This window comes from Zea mays, chromosome 3 (genome assembly GCF_902167145.1).
Source record: "Zea mays cultivar B73 chromosome 3, Zm-B73-REFERENCE-NAM-5.0, whole genome shotgun sequence".
Taxonomy (NCBI): domain Eukaryota; kingdom Viridiplantae; phylum Streptophyta; class Magnoliopsida; order Poales; family Poaceae; genus Zea; species Zea mays.
Genome location: NC_050098.1, coordinates 236,063,898 through 236,085,923, shown reverse-complemented (window position 1 = coordinate 236,085,923; position 22,026 = coordinate 236,063,898). Strand labels below are relative to the sequence as shown.

General features: G+C 46.2%; 1 protein-coding gene across 2 annotated transcripts; it reads right to left on the bottom strand.

Moving 5' to 3' along the window:
- Nucleotides 1-23: 23 nt before the first annotated feature.
- Nucleotides 24-14,558, bottom strand: LOC103651671 (regulation of nuclear pre-mRNA domain-containing protein 1B-like). 2 transcript variants are annotated; one of them, XM_008677381.3, is made up of 8 exons: nt 14,443-14,558; nt 14,156-14,341; nt 3,170-3,417; nt 2,295-2,471; nt 2,048-2,204; nt 1,793-1,932; nt 1,665-1,700; nt 24-1,296 (listed from the first exon to the last, which is right to left on the bottom strand). In XM_008677381.3, the coding sequence occupies exons 2-8, from the start codon at nt 14,277-14,279 to the stop codon at nt 418-420; spliced, it is 1,761 nt and encodes a 586-aa protein (XP_008675603.1). In that variant the 5' UTR covers nt 14,280-14,341; nt 14,443-14,558; the 3' UTR covers nt 24-417. The 2 variants fall into 2 exon arrangements, with proteins under 2 accessions (XP_008675603.1, NP_001333777.1); NM_001346848.1 differs by having other exon boundaries at nt 32-1,296; nt 14,156-14,336; nt 14,443-14,512.
- Between the last annotated feature and the right edge of the window lie 7,468 nt (nt 14,559-22,026).

Genomic DNA, 22,026 nt, shown 5'->3' with positions numbered 1-22,026 from the left:
TGCACGCAAAAAGGAAGCTGTACTAAAAAATAATCATAATAAATAATTAAATTTAAACAACAATAGAACAAGTATTTGCAGTTTACATCATGTCAATGACAGCACGATCAGTGATTCAGTGGGCAACAATTCCAGTGCCACTTTCTTTTGCCTCAGGAGATCAAAGCAAACGGGGGACAGAGACACAACATCTAACTACTACACAGAACAAGGAAGAGTTAAACAACTCTGACCAAAACGAGAGTCATCACAAAAGCCTATTCTACAGTTTTTTTTTCTAACCGTGACAACGGTCCTGCGCCTCTCTTGCAGGATCAGCCACGTATAAGCTCGACGCTAGGTGATTATTGGTTAATGTACAGAAGTTAGCACAAAGTGCTGCCATTATAGCCCGATGAATGCCATGCCACCGTTGAGTCATTGTCGTTGGGCAGACGGAGACTGTTGCACCTGCACTGGTGGGAAGAACCCCATGCCTGCTGATGACTGGAAGAATCCTGCTGATGTGGGTGATTGCTGTGGTGCCTGAGGAGACTGCTGCTGCTGTTGGGGTTGGTTCTGGGCCGGTGGAAGCGGAGGTGGAGGTGGACCGCTTGGTCCTGGAAAACCTGCCGGCATAATGTTGGGCAATGGAGGCGGAGGTGGCATAGAGCCGGACATCATCCCGAAAGGTCCCACTCCCATCATTCCTCCAGTACTTTGGCCGAACTGTTGCAGAAACGGTGGCAAAAGAGACGGCAGTGGCGGTGCAAATGGACCCGGTGCTTGGTTGATCTGTGTTGGTAGCTGTGTGGGCGCTGCTCCAGTCTGTTGTTGCAGCTGCGGTACTTGCACAGGAAAGGGAGGAGCACCCATGTCACTGGCCTGCACGGTTTTCTCAAGCCTAGGCCTCTTTTCAATCTGGAAGCCCGGCGGTTCCCCGGAGAGTTCTCCAGAAGCCGGTCCACTGTTCTTGGAAGATAGCGAGGCGCCATGCTCGGCAACAAAAGATGAGAAAATGGAGCTCAGAACCTGCACAGGTGCCGACAAAGATGTCAGCTTGTCTGCCATTGCTGCTGCCGTTCTCTTCGGCTCATCTCCCACTGCACTGACTGTAGGGGCAAGCGAGGTTGCTGGATTCAGTGATTGCAACTGAGGAGACGTCAGCCTTACTCCAGAACCCTGTATCATAGCAGCTGTCTGTTCTGTTGGGGTAATCATTAGCAGGCTAGAATTAGATCCTGTGCCATTTGAGACAACGGCACCATCAAATCGTTGCCTAAGTTGAATGGCATGTTCAGCCTCTGAACGAGCGACCTGTTATGGCAATCAGATAACGGATTAACAATAATGTCATAAGACAGCTAAAAGATTATTACACCATAGACAGATTTCAGCCAAAAAAAAAGAATTTGTGATCCATTACCGCCCCTAGCTATACTGCTATGAAGGTGCTATATGGCTCAGACAACACACAAACTCATGGCTTACTAGTGCAGGTCAGCAGGTGCTATTTATGAAAACAAGAATTCAGTTGGGAATGAACAGATTAGGTCTCTCTACTTTAAGTTCTACACATCCTCTAATGGTACCCACTTTCATAGCGCTGGACAGACTTGACTATGCAAGGAACAACAATAGATGAAAAGCCAACATGCAAATAGGGCATAAAGAATAATTCTTACTTGCAACTGGCTGCGAAGAACTTCTGACTTTGACTCCTGTTACAGAAATAAGACAGACAAGTTTGAAAAGCACGAGGCAAATGTATTGAGATGAAACTTTTGGAAGGTAATGAAAGTGTGCTCAAAACCTGTTCGACGAGAGCTTCTTTTAATTGATTTATCAGCAATATCCTCACCACATATACGCTTTCAAGTTGTGCAATGCACTGCTTCAGGATTGTTTCCTGTTCTGGGAGGTCAGAAATCATTGTTGAGGCAGGCTGATCACCTTATGAAAAAACACGCAGGCCAAAAAAAAGCAGGACAAATAAGTATGGTGTCAAAATTTCTTCAACAGCAGATATCCACAATGCTAATAATTAGTGAGCAAGATAAATCCTTACCTTTGGTACTAGCATCTTCTATATCTTTCTTTATCTTTTCCAGAACACTAACAGTACTCTTACATTTGTTCAAAACTGTGTCTTCATCAAAATGTTGATCAAGCACAGATTGGTATGCAGTCACAATCTTTTCAGGCATACCACCAACAGTCAGTTTCTACAGAAGAATTCAACGAGTTACTCTCATATCCAATTCAATATGTTTCCACCCAAAAAGGAGAGTGACATAGGATAACAAGCTACTTACTTTTAGTACTGTACTGGAATCCTTCCTTGCAACTTTGGAATTTAAGGGGTTAGAGCCAGGGTTTGAATTATTTTTATTCCCATTGTTATCGAATATAGGAGGGTTGTCACCAAAAATGCTGTATTTCAGACTTTCAATACGGGTTCCGAAAACTTTGCGTTCATCCCAAATTCCTATCTGTAATTCCAAAAAAATAAGTTAGAAACAAACCTTTTATTTTGGATTTCCAACAAAAAATGAAGCAAATCAAATTATCCATCAGTTATCCAGTATTTAGTCTAGTTTCATAAAAGTATCATGTCCTATTGGTGCACATTATCCTGGCATATTTTGGAGCAAATTTCTTTACACAGTATTAATGAAGGTCCAAATAAATTATAAGTAAAATTGAACAACCCTTCCAAATATTTATAACATCAGAAACACCAGTAGAAGAATACCAACTTACCAACCAAGACAGTGTTTAAGAAAAAAACATATTCATTAACCCCCAACGCTATTGGAAATGGAGAAAATTAGGCTAGTAGGCTACAAACTAAAAGGTTAATTGCTTTACTAATTGATTCTGCTCTAGTTAGTTTAAGCTCACATTTTCTGTACATACAATTATATATACCAAAATCAAATGCACCATGGACATGGACATGATCATAGCTTCAAAAGACATCAAAGCAAACAAGTACTATCTGGAATCCAGAAAAGTGCACCGGGAGAGTAACAAGGATAGTTGAATTAAATTGGTCATTGATTACTACTTTGATTGTACTAACACAATTAGATCCTCCTGCATTCTTGGACAAGGCTCTAGAACAACTCTAGGAGCTGCTGCACTGTGAAGAATTAATCTTGTAATAGTGAAACAAGATAAAACTTACTAGTCTAGCCACCAGTTTCTTTCCATCTTCTCCCCCATTTTCGTAGACATGTTTCAATGATCTGGGTAGAACCCTCCAGAACTCATGCACATAATCACCTCCTTTGCGCTTGCTGTTTTGCAAGATATCATTTGATAGAAACAGGAATGATATTTTCTTATCCTTTGTTGCACTACTGAACTGCTTTTCCCATGTGTCTACAACCCTTCTGGCCCTCTTGCGGTGAAAAATGCACCATTGTGAAAGTGCTGCATACGGGTTAAGGAATACAGGAAAGAACTGCTAATGTGGTATCTAGATGTAAACTTACATATGAAAAATATAAAATTCCAATTAAATTTAACATATGAACAGATAGAGGAAATGAGAAAATAAATAACTAATGTATCCATTTGCTACTTAAAGCACACTAGGTATATAAACCACAAATTGAGTCCACCAACCATCAACATCAAAAAAAAGGGGGAAACATAGATCCTAGGTATTATATAGGTGCCATCTATGAACACTTACCCTGTAGATTCCCACTGAAGTGTTCAAAAGTTCTGTTGTTTCTTTCCAATTTTACAGTGTCATATCAAATCCCACGAAGTAGAACATGTTCTGAGGAAAAAAAATAACAATATTGCTCATAAAAGCTAAAGTTTCGTTGTGGAGATCAAATTAGGTGAACGTAAGTGTTAGACTGTGTGTGTGGGCCGGCACCACAGTTGGGCTGCCGACCCATTAGGGTTAGGGTTAAGTCTATATATATGTACCCCACTCCTCTATGCAATATAACAACCACTTTATACTTCTACATGGTATCAGAGGACTAGGTTAGGGTTTCTCCTCCCACCCCCACAGCCACCTCCTCCCTGCCCAGCTCCAGCCGCCACCTGCTTCTGCGCCGCCAGCCCCACCTCTCTTCCCCATCCAGCGCCGAAGCTCCCCCAGCCGAGCACCCCTGCTAATGTCCCCATGGAGCTTCGCCGCCTTGCTGAGGTCCACCACTGTTCGAGCACCCTCCTCTGCTCGGCGGCGTGGCCGGGTCCCCCTTCCCCGGCTCTGCCCAGGGCGCGGGCGCGGACTTCCCAGCAGGCGGCCTCCCTTCTCCCAGCCGCCGCCTCCCCTGCGCCCCCACCTGGCGCGGCCTAGATCCGCGCCCGCCGGCCGCGTCTGCCGCCGACACGCCCGCCCCTCCCCGCTGGCGCACGGCGGCGTGACCCCCCCCTTCGCCGGCGCAGCCACGAGATCCACCGCCTCAGCCCCACCGGATCCTCGCGCTCCCTCCATGCGGCACGCCGCTAGCCGGCCTCCCCTGCGTGGCCCACCCCCGAGGCGGGTCCTCCCGCGGATGCCGCCGCCGCCACAGGCGCAGGCACGGGATCCGCCGCCGCGGCGCGCGGACGAACGCCCAGCCACCGCCGACCGCGCTCCCCCACGACGGCTATCTCCCCCACCGACGCCCGTGTCCCTGCCCCTCGCCGGCCTGGGGGACACTCAGCTGCCGCCTCGTGCTCAAAGCTTCCTCTCCCGGACTGTCCAGTGCGCCAGTCGACAGAAGGCAAGATATGCCTTCCAGGATTGCTCTCAACGGCTCCTAGCTGCCTTGGGGCTATAAAAGGGACCCCTAGGCGCATGGAGGAGTACAACAAGCATTCCTTGAGCACTCTTGATCACTCACACTCCATTCTTGCGCACTTGTTTGACATTCTAGTGATTTGAGCTCCGTTCTAGTGTGCTAGTCTTTTGAGCTTAAGTCTGGGTCTTGTGTGTGTGTATTTGCTGTGATCTTAGTGTCTTGTGTGAGTTGTTAATCCCTCCCTTACTCCGTGCTTCTTTGTGAACTTCAAGTGTAAGGGCGAGAGGCTCCAAGTTGTGGAGATTCCTCGCAAACGGGATTAAGAAAAGCAAGCAAAACACCGTGGTATTCAAGTGGGTCTTTGGACCGCTTGAGAGGGGTTGATTGCAACCCTCGTCCGTTGGGACGCCACAACGTGGAGTAGGCAAGCGTTGGTCTTGGCCGAACCACGGGATAACCACCGTGCCATCTCTGTGATTGATCTCTTGTGGTTATTGTGTTTTGTTGAGACTCCTCTCTAGCCACTTGGCGATTATTGTGCTAACGCTTAACCAAGTTTTTGTGGCTTAAGTTTCAAGTTCTACAGGATCACCTATTCACCCCCCCCCCCTCTAGGTGCTCTCACTAAGAGACAACAATATATGCAGTATATTTCATAGCAACTTGCTTAGAAATGGATGTCATATACTACATGCAGCATAGAATTTTTCATGCAGAAGCAAGCACAGTAATATCGAAACAATTATAAGATTTTTACTGCACCTGTACATCAAACTCCAAAAGTATGTTACGCAGAATGTGTTTATTCATGAAAAAAGAGGTCAGGGTGTGGGATATGCCTTCACTTCACTGTGTTAGACTGTATGACTATTACGTGGCTGTGCATGTTATGGACCTAGCACAGCCCATGTAGCCTATTAGGGTTAGAGAGGTCTATAATATAACCCTTAAACTCAACCAAGGTAATAGATTATTATCAGACAGCCTCCTCTCCCTAGCCCGTGGCCGCCGCAATGGTTGGTGCTCCATCTCATGCCAGCACCCCTCCTCCCTCTTCTTAGCCAATTGTGAGCTGAAATCGCTGGAGCAATGCCTGTCTTCGTGCTTCCACAAGGGCACGGCCACCAGCCCCATCGTTTTTTAGATAATGGAAACATAGTCCGACCTTGACCTTTTTTCTCGAAAGCGCAGGAGAACTGCGCGATAATATATTAAAGAAGAGGTACAGATACAAGAACAAAACTAGGGGCCCCTACGGCGGCCAATAACAGGCATACAGAAATCCATCCATGGCTAAAAAACTAGCAATAACTACCACAATGCTAGCTAACTAGCAGGGAGGCCCAGAATGGGGGCGGTAAGCAAAAACAACTTCTTTGCACCAGCCATCTCCCAAAGACCGACCTTGACCTCCAAAGAGGCTACGGCCAACGTTTACAACTGAAGGCAACATACTGCCTTGACACATCACATGACTGCACCCAAGACTACCTATGACATAACCAAAGGTACTACAATGTTAAAAGCCAAGCAGATCCCCATCCGAAATTGCGAAAAAAAACTGCAGTAGTACCATCTCCATATTACGACATGAAGACTTTATTAACTCTTGGTCCTCCATCTTAAGCGAGATCATTGGCCCCTGCTATCCTTAACCCGCTATCCTTGTGAAAGTGCTGCATACACGGCATCCCCCGCTATCCTATCCTAGCGTCAGATGGATAGCGGGGTCCTCTCCTAGATCCTTGGGGCCGTCCCCACCGAGTTGCAAGGATATCATCTGCGAGCGCAGAGGCACTGCCCATCAGGTGTTATGGACGCCTTCCTAATTAGTTAGGCTAGTATTCAGAAGTCTGTTGCAAATAACAGGGAAGGGCTTATCCCTTATCCCTGCAGGGCTTATCCAGAAGTTTGTTGCAAATAACAGAGAAGGGCTTATCCCTATCCCTGCAGGGTTATCACTTTAGATTGCATCTTAGTTAGTTGAGAGTTTCCAGCTCCTCTGATCTATAAAGAGGGCGGTAGATTGTACTAGGGATTTTTATCAAAGAAGTCATACCTGTTGGGTGGCTTCTCTGGTCACCGTGGCTATCTGGCTGACTCCCAGCCCAACTCCTTTGACCCTGGGAACCTACCCAGCAGAACCCCATATCCCCTGCGTTCGCTTCCTCAATCACATCTACTCCTCCACTCTCCTTTGAGATCCCCAAAGCGGCCACACCATATCAATTTGGTATTGGAGCCACAAGACGCACCGACCACCATGTCCGGCGTCGACGACAATCCTGCCAATATGACCGACTCTGCCAAGTTGGACAGAATCCTGGCGCAACTCGCCACTGTCAATTCCCGGATGGATTCTCACGACCAGCGGCTAGCACTACTGGAGGGCAACCTGGGCAGCTCACCACCGCCTGGGCCACAAGACACCTTGACGTCGGTTCATATGGACACCAGGCCGCACGAGGGATCAGGATCTGTCCCCCATGGATGCGGTGCCAACCTGGACTTCAATGGCGCCCACACTAGAAGTCCCAGCCAGTAGCCACCGGGAATGATTTGAAGACGACACATCCCCTCATCCAAGGATCAATTTCCCCCAGTATGATGGTGAGTCTGATCCGCTGCCATGGCTCAACAAATGTGACACCTATTTCAGAGGCATGAGAACATGGGAAGACGAGAAGGTGTGGCAGGCATCCCTGCACCTTAAGGAGTCGCTGCAGAATGGTTCTACACCCTCGAACATGACACTAGCGTCATTCTCACATGGACACGCTTCTCCGAATTCGTCCACATGCGGTTTGGACCACCCCTGCGCAACAATGGGCTCGCCGATCTGAAGGATCTCCGACGAACATCGGTTGAGGACTACCAGCGCCAGTTCCTCGCTGATATGTCACTGCAACAACCTGGACCAACTACAACAAACTAACTTGTTCACAGCCGGCATGGGGGAACCTCTCCACACCGACGTGAGCTTGAAGACCCAACAGCACTGCAACGGGCCATGCATCTCACCAGAGCTTATGAAAGGTGTTTGTGTTCTTCTGCCAACCGCACCAACTGGACGTCCTCAGCTTCTTCTCAAGACAGTAGCCCAGTAGCGGGTCGGCAGTCCCTGCCCCTCAGCTGCCAGCCTCCACCACCAACAAACCTCGTTTTCGACGTCTTTCCCCTGAGGAACTTGCTGCCAAACAGGCCAATGGTGAATGCTACCATTGCTCGGAGCAGTATACTGCAGGTCACAAGTGCGCAGAACGAGGAATCTTCCTGTTGGAGCTTGATGCAGAGGATACTGGAGCTGCTGATGCACTAGCCGAAGAATTGGGCATTTCCCTACATGCTCTTACTGGACCTCAATGGCAGAGTAATCCCTACACTAGAAAGGGCCCCGCATGCTAGGCTCAATAGGGGAGTCTGGGACGTCCTTGTCAAATGGACTGGACGTTCAGCGAAAGATGCTTCATGGGAGCAAGTGGTGGGCTTCAAGCATCGATACCCCTCGATAGAGCTCACGGGAGAGCTCTTTGTCGGTGAGGGGGGAAATTTATAGACGCCTTCCTAATTAGTTAGGCTAGTATTCAGAAGTCTGTTGCAAATAACAGGGAAAGGCTTATCCCTTATCTCTGCAGGGCTTATCCAGAAGTTTGTTGCAAATAGCAGGGAAAGGCTTATCCCTTATCCCTGCAGGGCTTATCCAGAAGTTTGTTGCAAATAACAGGGAAGGGTGTATCCCTATCCCTGCAGGGCTTATCACTTTAGATTGCATCTTAGTTAGTTGAGAGTTTCCAGCTCCTCTGATCTATAAAGAGGGCGGTAGATTGTACTAGGGATTTTTATCAAAGAAGTCATACCTGTTGGGTGGCTTCTCTGGTCACCATGGCTGACTCCCAGCCCAACTCCGGTGACCCTGGGAACCTACCCAGCAGACGCCTACATCCTCTGCGTTCGCTTCCTCAATCACATCTACTCCTCCACTCTCCTTTGAGATCCCTAAGGCAGCCACACCATATCATCAGGCTTGGGTTGCCATTAATGAGCAGTTCCTCGGCAACAGCGAGGCTCGTGCCCTCCACCTCGACGCCACCTTTCAGACCTTAGTGTAGGGGGGTCTTTCCGTCACCGAGTACTGTCATCAGATGAAGGGCATGACAGACTCCCTCCATGACCTTGGTGAGCCTATCTTCGATCTCATGCTTATCATCAACATTCTAGGTGGCCTCAACAAGCGCCATGATCACTTGCGGACCTGAATCACCTGATCAGTCCCCTTCCCGCCTTTCCACAAGGTCTATAACAACCTCATTCTCGAGGACATCACCAAGGGGGCTCAACCTCGCTCTGACGCCACCACTGCTCTCCTCGGCTCCAGCTCTAGGGGGGCAACCCGCGCGTATGGTTCTCTCCATGCCCTCTTCGAGGGGGTGGGGTTCATCCCCTCGAGTCCCTCCAACATCCAGAACACCATATCCTCTTGTTGTGGCCGACCCTAATGGGGGTGTCAGCTCTGGCTCTAGTGCTGGTGGTGGTTGTCGTCGGTGGCGAGGTGGCCATGGTGGTGGAGGTGGAAAGGAGGACACTCCCTTGCCGTCTCTCCTAGCCCAAATGTCTACTCCAAGTTGTGCAATAGCTTAGGGTGTGTTTGGTTGGACGTACAAGGAGGGATGGAAGGGGGCACATTTTCTATAGTGTTTGGATGAGAGTCACGCGGGACGAGGTGAACACCGGAGCAATTTTTGGTGGCGGTGTGGTCCCCAAAAAATCGAGAGAATGGTGTTGCCCCCGCCTCATCCTACTTTGACCTCAAACCAAACACATCCTTAGTTATCTCTTGTCCTAGGGCACTCTTGAGCATCTATGCCATACATGTCAGCTAGGCCGTCATGTTAGACTTCCCTTCACTAGCTTCTCCTCTCAGGTTGTGCATGTTTTTTATCTCATACATTGTGATTTATGGACATCCCCTGTTCTTAGTGTTTCAGGCTATAAATATTACTTGGTGTTACTTGATGATTGTTCTCACTATCCATGATCTTTTCTCTTGCTTGAAGTCTAATACTTTTTCGTACACTTTCGCACTTCTTCGCTTGGACCTCCACTGAGTTTGGTCGCACCATTAATTCCATACAGTGTGACAACATCGGGAGTTCAATAACTCCTCTTGTGGTTTCTTCCTCTTCCATGGCGCGCAGCTACGGATGTCATGTCCGTACACCTCTCCCTGAAACAGTAAAGGATGACTGCATGATACACACTACTAATAATATCATGCGCTCCTTGTTCTAGGTAGGGGTGAAAACAGTCGGTAAACACTAAAACCATTTTCGTTTTCATATTGTTCCTTGGAAACGAAATCGAAAACAGTAACTTCGGAAACAAAAACGACACCAGTAATTCGAAAACATCGAAAATGAAAGTTCGGTACGGAAAACATCGGTTACGGTCGGAATATAAAATACATTGGTAAAAATTGTAACATGTACCCTCAATTGACTTTAAAAATTTACACAAGACGTACATCCATATAAAAAATAGTATTAATATATAAATATTCACAAATTCATGAAGATTAAAGCATATCTAACAAAACATTAAAGCAATATCTCACAAATACAAGTGACAAGTACTATGCACACATACATATAGTTAGAAAGTCAACATAACTGGTACCAGGTCCTTCAGTATCTTGTGCAAATTATGAATATATGTATCAAGAGTAATAATTGGAAAGAAACTATAAATAAGATCCATAAAAGTTTCAAACAACTCTCAACTATGTACCATTAGATAGATCTTGATTTTAGGAAAACAATAAGTTTCATATTTTTCTAAGTTAAGACAAATTTATTGTGAATTTACAAAGATCATTTCATATTTAATATTTTTCGAAAATTTACCTAATTCGTTACCGTCGGTAAAATACGGAATAAATACGTTAATTTCCGGAAACGGTCGGAGGAGACCCAAACCGTTTCCATTTTCGATTTTTTGTACTGATTTCATTTCCGTATTTTCGATAATCGTTTCCGTTTCCATTGAGCCCTGAATTTTGATAAAATTTCGAAAACGATTCTCGGTAACCGAAAATTATTGTTTCTGTTTTCACCCCTAGTTCCAGGTGTCACATCCTGCTTACTATTTGACTGAGAGTCTTCACACAGCCACCTACCAACTTAATTGCCTCCCACCAAGGCAATTAGTGCTCCCGCACCCTACTTTGCCCTCTTCGGCATCATTTATCCTATGACAATCTTCGCATCTTTGGATGTGCGTGCTACCCTAATATATCTACCACAAGCCCCACAAGCTTTCACCCAGCTCCTCCCAGTGTGTCTTTCTCGGAACAAGGGATACCAATGTTTTGACCTCACCACCCATCGCTTGTTGATCTCCTGTCACGTTATCTTTGATGAGATAGACTTTCCCTTCTCATCTCCATCCAGCTCTGCCACTGAGTTGGACTTCCTCCTTAAGACTGACCCTGCGGCGCCTTATGGCTAGCCACCTCTCTTTTTCCTACATGTTTGCCTATGCAGCTTCCGCATGTGTCCCCGGTGCCTTCCACCGCACCACATGTGGTTGCTCCGATGCCCTAGTCAAGTCGTGTGCAACCCCAACATCCCCCGTTGTGCCACGTGTGGCCATAGGTTCATCGACCATGCCCTCGCCTACTGGGGTCAAGTCATCGGTGGCCTCGCTCGCTTCGACTCGCTTCGCCGACCTGATGCATGTCTACCAGCAGCGTGCACGACAGGGTGCATCGTCTCGCTCTCGAACTGCGCCAACGGTGTATCACCTCCCTTCTTCGCAATGATACTCACCACGTCCACTTGATGGTGGCCCATTAGGCTGTCAGCATTCTTCGTCCTGTGGACCGTCTTGTCCTCTTTGCGACATCCTCCTCGTCGATCTTCCTTGTGTATTGCCCCGTCCATCACACACTTGTCGACCCTCAATAGTGTCAGTGTGTCACGCAATGAAGAGAATGAGGCCCTTCTTGCCAACCACACCTAGGATTTGGTGTCACGTCACATGGTGGCAATATGGTGACTGGCAAGTGGGTCAAGACACACAAGCAAAAGACAGATGGCTCTCTAGACAGGCATGAGACTTGATGGGTTCTCCACGGATTACTCAACGTCCTGGTGTTGACTATGATGAGACTTCCAATCAAGTGGTGAAGCTCGCTACTATCCGCATAACTTTCTCGCTGGCTCTATCTCATTCTTGGTCAGTCCATTAGCTGAATATCAAGAATGTGCTCCTCCATGGCACTCTTACAGAGATAGTCTATTGTAGCCAACCCGCCGGATTTGTCGATTTAGCTCATCCTGACATGGTCTGCAAACTCAATGAATCCCTTTATGGTCTAAAGCAGGCACCCAAGAATTGGTATGGTCAGTTTGCTTCTTACCTACTCTCGTTATGGTATGTTGAGACCAAGTTGGACCCCTCCATGTTCATCTATCGGTGCAGCAGTGACACTATGTACCCCTTGTATGTTGATGACATTATGCTCACTGTCTCTACTCTGTTTCTCTTGCACCGAATGATTACAACTCTTCAACACGAATTCGTGATGAAGGCTCTAGGTCCTCTTGATCACTTTCTGGGCATCTCTGTCGAGCATCACTTGAACAACTTGTTCCTTCAGCAACGTCAGTACACATCGGATATATTGGAGCATGCTGGTAGCTGGATTATAAGTTGTGTGCGACTCCGATGGACACACATGTGAAGGTCTCCAATGATGGCACTCCCGTCAACGACCCTAATGCCTACCGGAGCCTTGCAGGCACCTTTCAGTACCTCACCTTAACCAGGCCCGACATCTCCTATGTTGTCCAGTAGGTATGCCTCCACATGCATGATCCACAAGAGCCACACTTGATAGCTGTCAAATGGATCCTCTGGTACCTGCATGGTACACTTGACTACGTCACTACGGGCTTCTTCTTTGGCCCTCCACTACCCACGAGTTGGTAGGCTACACCGACGCTAACTGGACAAGGTGTCCGGGCACCCATTGGTCCGCCTCTGGCTATGCTATGTTACTTGGGGAAACCTCATCTCCTGGTCCTCCAAACGTTAGCCTGTTGTCTCTTGCTCTAGCGCCAAGGCTAAGTATCGTGCAGTTGCCAATGGTGTGGTCGAGACATGTTCGCTTCGTCACCAGCCCTCTCACCAGGAGCACACTTGTCTACTGTGACAACATCAGCGTCATCTACATCTCCATCAAACTGGGCTAGCACCAACGCACGAAGCACGTTGAGATTGATCTTTATTTCGTCTGTGGACGCATTGTTGTCGGGGATGTTCGTGTTCTCCATGTTCCGACGACCTCGCAGTTTGCTGACATCTTTACCAAGGGCCTTCCATCCTTTGTGTTTTCAGAGTTTCGATCCAGTCTCAACATTTGACATGGCTAGAGTTTCGATTGTGGGGATGTTAGACTATGTATGACTGTTATGTGGTTGTGTGTGTTATGGGCCTAGCCCAGACCATGTAGCCTATTAGAGTTAGGGAGGTATATAATGTGGGTATAATGTAACCCCTACATCTAGCCAAGGTAATAGGTTATTATTCCTCCAATACACTGGTTAGTTGGTTCATATATATCTATAATATAAAAGGCATAGTAGTTTTGATAAATACATTTTCAGCCAATAAAATGCTACAAAATTTGTTTTGAACATGAAATGAGAAAAGAGCAGCGGAATGCCATAAAGATTGTTCAAAGAGCTAACCAAGAGTAAAAGAGGCTTACTAGTTACTAACGTACTATTGCATAAATAACAGCAACCAGGTGGGAAAAACTAGATAGCAGTTTCCACATAACTAAAATTTTAGGTCCTTGTTAAAGCATCTAATTGTTCTGCTCACTTGATTTAGTGAACAGGATAACAAAAAATAGTACCCAACAAGCAAGAGAAATATATAACCTATTAATTACTGATAAAATGTAGACTCCTAGAAGTTCCGGTTAGCACTCCCCATTTCACAAAGGGAACAGCCTCAAATGACAATGGCTTGACGTGAGAGAAGTGTTAGAATATAAGTGAATTCTCTACCTCTCTTCATGCAATAACACAATCACATCGAATTCATATTCAAGAGGATTTATAACTTCTACCCATGAGCACCACTGGAGCATCACTGCACCAGCAAACTACCAACAACACAGCAAGCTCGGTATACTTCGTGTGCACAATCGATCTCATAGCCCAGCAAACTACCAGCAACACAGCAAGCTTGGTATACTCCGTGTGCACAATCGATCTCGTAGCCAGTTCTCACGTAGGCCTTCCAATTTTCAAGTTAGGACTTTACTGGATACCAGATAGATTAACCAACACAGGAAGAAACAGCCAGGAACACCTAGAACTAGAAGTAACAATGGGAGAAACAAAAAAGGATACTCTGAATGCTCGCCGCTGTGTTGTTGAGCTTGTTGAGCTTATCAACGAGCCTCTCCTCACTGAAGGAGCCACCGGCACCGCCGTCCCTTGTTTCCACGTCTACACCCGCTTTCGCACCAGACATCACGCAGTCTCCAACTAATTCACCTTCGTCGCGGATAGACCAAAACCCAAGATCGAGCTAACCTTGCGCGCAAATATTCGGAAAAATAAAATATCCCAGAAAATCAGAAATTCGTGGATTGTGGTGCGAGATTAGAGCTCCGAGTTCTTGGGAGGGGCCATACCTCCGTGGCGATGAGCTCGAGCTTGGCGCCGCAGAAGAGAAGGGGGAGTGGAAGAAGCACGAAGCAGGAGGGAAGACGCAGGAGGGTTTGGTTTGTGGCTTCCGCCTCCACCCTTTCGCTGGTTGGGAAACCAGTTTTTTTTTTTTTTTTGAAAGGATTTCTATTTTACTAAAAAATTAGTTTATTTTTCTTGATAAAATAAAAATTTCTTATAAAAATAGATTCTTAAACTAGCCCTTTATGATTTTTTTTGGGTTTTTCCTCTTTCGCACAGGATTTTCGAAGGAGCAGATTCAAGAGTTACAAAGAGATTTTAGCCCCTACAATACTCTTTAATATTTTTTGATCTCAAACAAGTCTGAAGGGTTTTAAAAGGTTCACTTTTGGAGGAGATTGTAGAATTAAAAAATACCATAAATCAGGGCAAAAACAAGAGACGATATAATAATAATAATCTCTATTACTTATTAAGGTTGTAAGGGTAACCTCAACCTAATTCTCATTCCTCCGCCAGCCCACGCCTAGTTAAAATTAAAAAACATATGACCGCATGGGGATTCAAACTCGCACCCCCTCAGGCCAATGTGAGCAGTAGCTACTACTATACCACATGTGTGTTTCTATCTACATCTATAACAGGAAAGACATCTACTGCATCTCTCCTTCAAGCTCACCTGCTACCCTTGCACAATACACAGTAGTAAATAAGTATCACTGAGATTCTTGAATTATATTTTTGGATGGAACGAGTAGTATTTAAAGAAGAGCCTTGAAATTTCTTTTGTTTGAATAATGTTTTCAACTTAAATTCTTTTTTTGCATACGTGGCATTTATTATCCGTAATATTTTCACTCATGGATCTAACTTGTAAGTCATTTCATAAACCAACGCCAAAGATGAATCCATGTTTCTTACTTGGAAACCCCGAACGAACACCACTAGCAGGAGACGTCCGCGTTGGCGTCGCTCATCGACGACGAGAAGAAGTTTGGCGACTACCAGTTCGACCTCTAGAAGCAGTCCTACGTAGCCGTAAGCGTCGCAGTGGACGATAAGTTCCAGCGTAGCCGCCGCTTGGACGTGGTCCAGAGTGGCTGCACCACGCTATTTATCGTCAAGCAGGGGGGCCTCATGGTCGTCAGCGACTCCCGGGTTGTTTTGGACACCACATCCGACGATGGCGCTATCACGCCATCCAGTTTATCGTCCACCTGAAGCCCAACCTGCCACGTAAATCGCTACTGACCGGCCATTAATTGTTATACACTGGGACGACGGTCGTTGTTGATGTTGTGTGAGTGTCCTAAAAAATGAAGTATGCAGAGTAGTAGCGCATCCGGTGGTGCAACGGCAAGGTGTACTACCTCGCTGATGAGTCCGGAGTGCACTTCGTATGGCAGCCCAGCCAAGAATCCTCGGGACTCGCTATGTCCCGTGTGTTCGACGACTACTTTATCAAGGTCTGTGGTGTCATCTCGGCGCCGGAGGTGACGAAGAGAAGGACCGACAACAATGACTAGTTCGTCATCCTCGCCACCATCGGGGGTAGCTTTGTGCCGAGCTACCTTTAATTCTCTTCGCAAACACACACACTTGCATTTTTGTTTAAGCAAGCGTGTATGGTGGTGCGTGTCTGATGTCTGACGATGTACGATGGAACTTCTTCCGACAGGTGCGGGACGTGCTCTCCAACGAAGAGTGAAAGGGAAATAGGGTCAAACCTTTTCCAAAATAGTTTTGGTGGCTGAATTGCCCAACACAAATAAATTGGACTAACTAGCTTGCTCTAGTTTATAAGTTCTACAGGTGCCAAAGGTTCACAACAAACCAATATAGAGCCAAATGAAAGGGTTAAAAAAGAATGGAGCAAGGCTCCCGAAGGCTGCCCTGGTCTGGCGCACCGGATATTGTCCGGTGCACCAGGGAGGAACAACTCTGAACTGCTCAGTCTTGGGAATTCTGGGAGCCACTCCGCTATAATTCACCGGACTGTCCGGTGTAATACCGGACTGTCCGGTGTGCCAGCGGAGCAATGGCTACTTCGCGCCAACAGTCGTCTACAGCAAGCATTAAATGCGCGCCTGCGCGCGCAGAGGTCAGAGCAGCGCCAGAAGGCGCACCGGACAGTCTATAGGACCTGTCCGGTGCACTACAGGACCTGTCCGGTGCACCACCGGACTGTCCGGTGGCCCCACTTGTCAGAGCTCCAACGGTCAGAACCCAACGGCCTGGTGACGTGGCTGGCGCACTGGATAGTGTCCGGTGGCGCACCGGACTATCCGATGCGCCATACGACAGAAGCCCTCACCAACGATTCTTTTGGTGGTTGGGGCTATAAATACCCCCAACCACCACACTTCAATGCATCCAAGTCTTCAGCATTCCAACCCCATATAAGAGCTATAGCATTCAATTCAAGACACAAATAGAGTGAATCAAAATCTCTCCAAGTCCCATTCCACACTCAAAGCAATAGTGACTAGAGAGAGAGTTTTGTTGTGTTCTTTTGAGCTCTTGCGCTTGGATCGCTTTTCTTCTTCCTCATTCTTGTTTCCGCAACACTTGTAATCAAAACAAGAGACACCAATTGTGTGGTGGTCCTTGTAGTGGACTTTGTGTCCCATTTGATTGAGAAGAGAAGCTCACTCGGTCTAGGTGACCGTTTCAGAGAGGAAAATGGTTGAAAGAGACCCAGTCTTTGTGACCACCTTGGCTTGTAGTTGTGCTTAAACTTTATAAATTTCAAATTTGCCTATTCACCCCCCTCTAGGTGACTTTCAATTGGTATCGGAGCCTGGTACTTCATTAAGAGCCTAACCGCTCGAAGTGATGTCGGGAGATCACGCCAAGAAGGAAATGGTGACCGGCGGGGACAAGCCCACAAGCCCCGCGAAGGCAACAAGCCACGGGAAGGCTCTATCAAAGGAGTCCGGCAACAAGAAGAAGGAAGGATCCCCTTCACGCATTAAGACACACAAGAGTGGCGAGAAGAAGAAAAGAATGAAGAAAGTGGTCTACTACGAGACCAATTCTTCGGAGCCCTCTACATCTGGATCCGACGTCGCGTCCGTCACTTCTAAGCACCAAGAGCGCAAGAAGTATAGTAAGATTCCCCTTCGCTACCCTCGCATTTCCAAACGTACTCCTTTACTTTCCGTCCCATTAGGCAAACCACCCGTTTTTTATGGTGAAGATTATAATATGTGGAGTGATAAAATGAGGCACCATCTAACCTCACTCCACACTAGCATATGGGATGTTGTTGAGTTTGGAGTACAGGTACCATCCGTAGGGGATGAAGATTATGATTCGGACGAGGTGGCCCAAATTCAGCACTTCAATTCCCAAGCCACTACTATACTCCTCGCCTCTCTAAGTCGAGAGGAGTATAATAAGGTGCAAGGGTTGAAGAGTGCTAAAGAAATTTGGGACGTACTCAAGACCGCACACGAAGGAGATGAGGTGACAAAGATCACCAAGCGGGAGACGATCGAGGGGGGGCTCGGTCGTTTTATGCTCAACCAAGGCGAAGACCCTCAAGCCATGTACAACCAGCTAAAGACCTTGGTGAATCAAGTGCGCAACCTCGGGAGTACAAAATGGGATGACCATGAAATGGTCAAGGTTATTCTAAGATCACTTGTATTTCTTAACCCCACTCAAGTTCAATTAATTCGTGGTGATCCTAGATATAAACTAATGTCTCCCGAGGAAGTGATAGGGAAATTTGTGAGCTTTGAATTAATGATCAAAGGCTCCAAGAAAATTATTGAGCAAGGCGGCTCCTCCACACCCGAAGCACAACCGGTCGCATTCAAGGCAACGGAGGAGAAGAAGGAAGAGTCTACATCAAGTAGGCTTCCAATTGACGCCTCCAAGCTCGACAATGAGGAGATGGCTTTAATCATCAAAAGCTTTCGCCAAGTCCTCAAGCAAAGGAGGGGGAAAGACTACAAGCCCCGCTCCAAGAAAGTATGCTACAAGTGTGGTAAGCCCGGTCTTTTCATTGCTAAATGTCCATTATCTAGTGATAGTGACAGGGGCGACGACAAGAAGAGAAAGAGGAGAGAAAAGAAGTACTACAAGAAGAAGGGCGGCGATGCCCATGTTTGCCGTGAGTGGGACTCCGATGAGAGCTCCACCGACTCCTCTGACAACGAGGACGCCGCCAACATCGCCGTCAACAAGGGACTCCTCTTCCCCAACGTCGGCCACAAGTGCCTCATGGCAAAGGACGGCAAGAAAAAGAAGGTAAAATCAAGATCCTCCACTAAGTATGCAACATCTAGTGATGAGGCTAGCTCTAGTGATGACGAGGATGATTTGCTTACCCTTTTTGCCAAGTTAAACATGCAACAAAAGGAAAAACTAAATGAATTGATTAGCGCCATCCATGAGAAGGATGAACTCTTGGATAGCCAAGAGGACTTCCTAATTAAAGAAAACAAGAAGCATGTTAAGGTTAAAAATGCTTATGCTCTAGAAATAGAAAAATGTGAAAAATTAACTAGAGAGCTAAGCACTTGCCATGATTTGATTTCCAACCTTAGAGCCGAAAATGCTAGTTTGATTGCTAAGGTTGAAAAATCAAATGTTTGTGATGATTCAATTGTTAATCTTACAAATGATAATGCTAGTTTAATTACTAAGATTGACATGTTGAATGAATCTCTTGCTAGCCTTAAGTTTGAGAATGATAAATTGATTGCTAAGGCTAAGGAATTAGACGTTTTCAATGTTTCCATTTCCAATCTTAGAGATGAGAATGCTATTTTACATGCTAAGATTGTTGAATTAAATGATTGCAAACCCTCTACGTCTAGTGTTGATCATGTTACCATTTGTACTAGATGTAGAGATATTAATGTAGATATTATTCATGATCACCTTGCTATGATTAAACTACAAAATGATCATATAGCTAAACTAGATGCTAAAATTGCCGAGCATGAACTAGAGAATGAAAAATTTAAATTTGCTCGTAGTATGCTTTATAGTGGGAGACGCCCTGGCATTAAGGATGGCATTGGCTTCCAAAAGGGAGACAATGTCAAGCTTAATGCCCCTCCTAAAAGGCTCTCATGCCTCAAGATAACGAGGGTTACATTTTATACCCTGCCGGTTATCCTAAGGATAAGATTAGGAGAATTCATGCAAAGAAGACTCATTCTACCTCTCATCATGTTTTTATTCATAAGAATGAGGCTTCTAGCCCTAGGCATTCTACACATGTTAAAATGCCTAAGAAGAAAACTCCTACTGCATCAAATGATCATAATGTTTCATTCAAAACTTTTGATGCTTCCTATGTACTTACTAACAAATCAGGCAAAGTAGTTGCCAAGTATGTTGGGGGTAAACACAAGGGCTCCAAGACTTGTGTTTGGGTACCCAAAGTTCTTGTATCTAATGTCAAAGGACCCAAAACAGTTTGGGTACCTAAAATCAAGAACTAAATTGTTTTGCAGGTTTATGCATCCGAGGGCTCAAGTTGGATCATTGATAGCGGGTGCACAAACCATATGACTGGGGAGAAGAAGATGTTCTCCTCCTATGAGAAAAACCAAGATCCCCAAAGTGCTATCACATTCGGGGATGGAAATCAAGGTTTGGGTAAAATAGCTATATCACCTGACCACTCTATTTCCAATGTTTTTCTTGTAGATTCTTTAGATTACAACTTGCTTTCTGTTTCTCAATTATGCAAAATGGGTTACAACTGTCTTTTTACGGATACAGGTGTTACTGTCTTTAGAAGAAGTGATGATTCAATAGCCTTTAAGGGAGTATTAGAGGGTCAACTATACTTAGTTGATTTCAATAGAGCTGAACTCGACACTTGCTTAATTGCTAAGACTAATATGGGTTGGCTATGGCATCGCCGACTAGCCCATGTTGGGATGAAGAATCTTCATAAGTGTCGGCATTTCGGACCCACGAGGTCCCTGGACCGACCAGTGAATTTGTCGCTGTGTGTCCCTGCCCAGATGGGTTGATGCAAGATGGAGCACAAGCGGGGGAATGAGGCTTATATTATCTTGCATCTGGGTGCTCGTAGTAGGGGTTACAAGCGTTGTGAGCGAGAGAGTGAGCGAGAGAGAGAGAGAGAGGGTCTAGCCCGAGGTGAGATGTCTGAGTTAGCCTCCTCTGCGTTTCTCCCACTCTGCCTGCCTCTGCTCGCCCCTCACTCTGCCTGCCTCTCTGGACATCCTGAAGCGCCCCAATCCTCTGGGACTCAAATGTGATACAATTACTAGTCCTAGGAGGCTAGTAAACACATTTATACAACAGATGATTTCAGATCTGCTTAAACGAGACAAACCTATAAAGGTGGCGATCAACTTTAAGAGTTGGTCCACAACTCGGGACATATCATCAGAGTGGGGCTGAAGCAGCCCGATATACGCAGCGAAGCAAATCAGCGGTCCAACAGCCACAGGCAAGGTTGGGAACAGGCGTACTCTTACCCGATCTCCTTTTTCTGAAAAACAACAAATAAGCAAGGGTGAGTACAAACGTACTCAGCAGCCCAACTTCACCCGCGGAAAGGGGAAATCAGATATAATGCATGGAATATGTGGAGCTCAGGATATTTTGCAGAAACAGCAATATTTTATGCAGGGTTGTTTTGTAAAACATTTTGTATTTTTTCAAAGCGCATCCTCTCCCAAAGGAGCAGGAAGTTTTTCAATATTAGAACAAAATCCCCTGGACTAAACCATCCAGGTATCTCAGCAGTTTCCCACTGGTTTTCATTTTCAAAAACAGCTACTGGACTTCCCGTCCACCATAGCTCACGGCTCAACCGCCGGACCTTTTAAAAACCATTTTTCTCAAATGCACCCTTTTTTGAAAACAAGACATTAATTGCCATACCATACCAGACTCGTCCATTCCTGTGGACACGGACTATTCGAATAGGTTTTCAAACTCTGCGCAGAGGTGTACACTTTACCCACTAGTCCGGCTCTGCGATCTCATGGCCAATGAGATCCGAATCTAAAACTCTTTCTTTCCTCGCACGTCCTAACCTTAACGGTTATACCAGAAGGAGTCAGGCCACCGCCATGTCCAAACCGGACAAAACATTCCCCCTCCTTATCCTCCCGGTGCTCCCCAGCCTTCATAACCCTGGGGTTGGACCGTACGAGTTCAGATTGAGTGACTGCCCACACAGTCTCGAGTGGTTGTACTTATCATGAGTACAGGTAGTGAAGGATGACAAATCGGTCCTTATGTGAGGGGACAATCCTTCTGCTCACACCTAAACCAGCTGTGCCATCACCTTAGGCCCTCCCCTAAACCAGGGAGTCCCTGATCATCCCTACCTAAAGGTGATAAGGGTGAAAACCCTTCATCATACACATTTTGAAAAGCATTTTCTTTTGAAAACTCACACCTTTCCTCAAATCATTTGTAACAAATATATCAAGTATTGATTGCGGCAAGCGGCTGGGTGGCCATAGTAACTTGTCTCAAAATCATATCATGCATAAAATAACAGGCTGAGGGTTGTGGTTGAAAGACATAGGTAATTTATGCATCAAAGGGATCCAGTGAGCTTGTCGTGCTTATTCGGCGAA

Excerpts from the sequence above, each read along its gene's own strand:
- LOC103651671 (XM_008677381.3), bottom strand. The coding sequence starts at position 14,279 with ATGTCTGGTGCGAAAGCGGGTGTAGACGTGGAAACAAGGGACGGCGGT. Across the intron at positions 2,205-2,294 it reads ATTCCAGTACAGTACTAAAA|AAACTGACTGTTGGTGGTAT; the intron begins GTAAGTAGCTTG and ends ATTCTTCTGTAG. Across the intron at positions 1,933-2,047 it reads AGAAGATGCTAGTACCAAAG|GTGATCAGCCTGCCTCAACA; the intron begins GTAAGGATTTAT and ends TTTTTTCATAAG.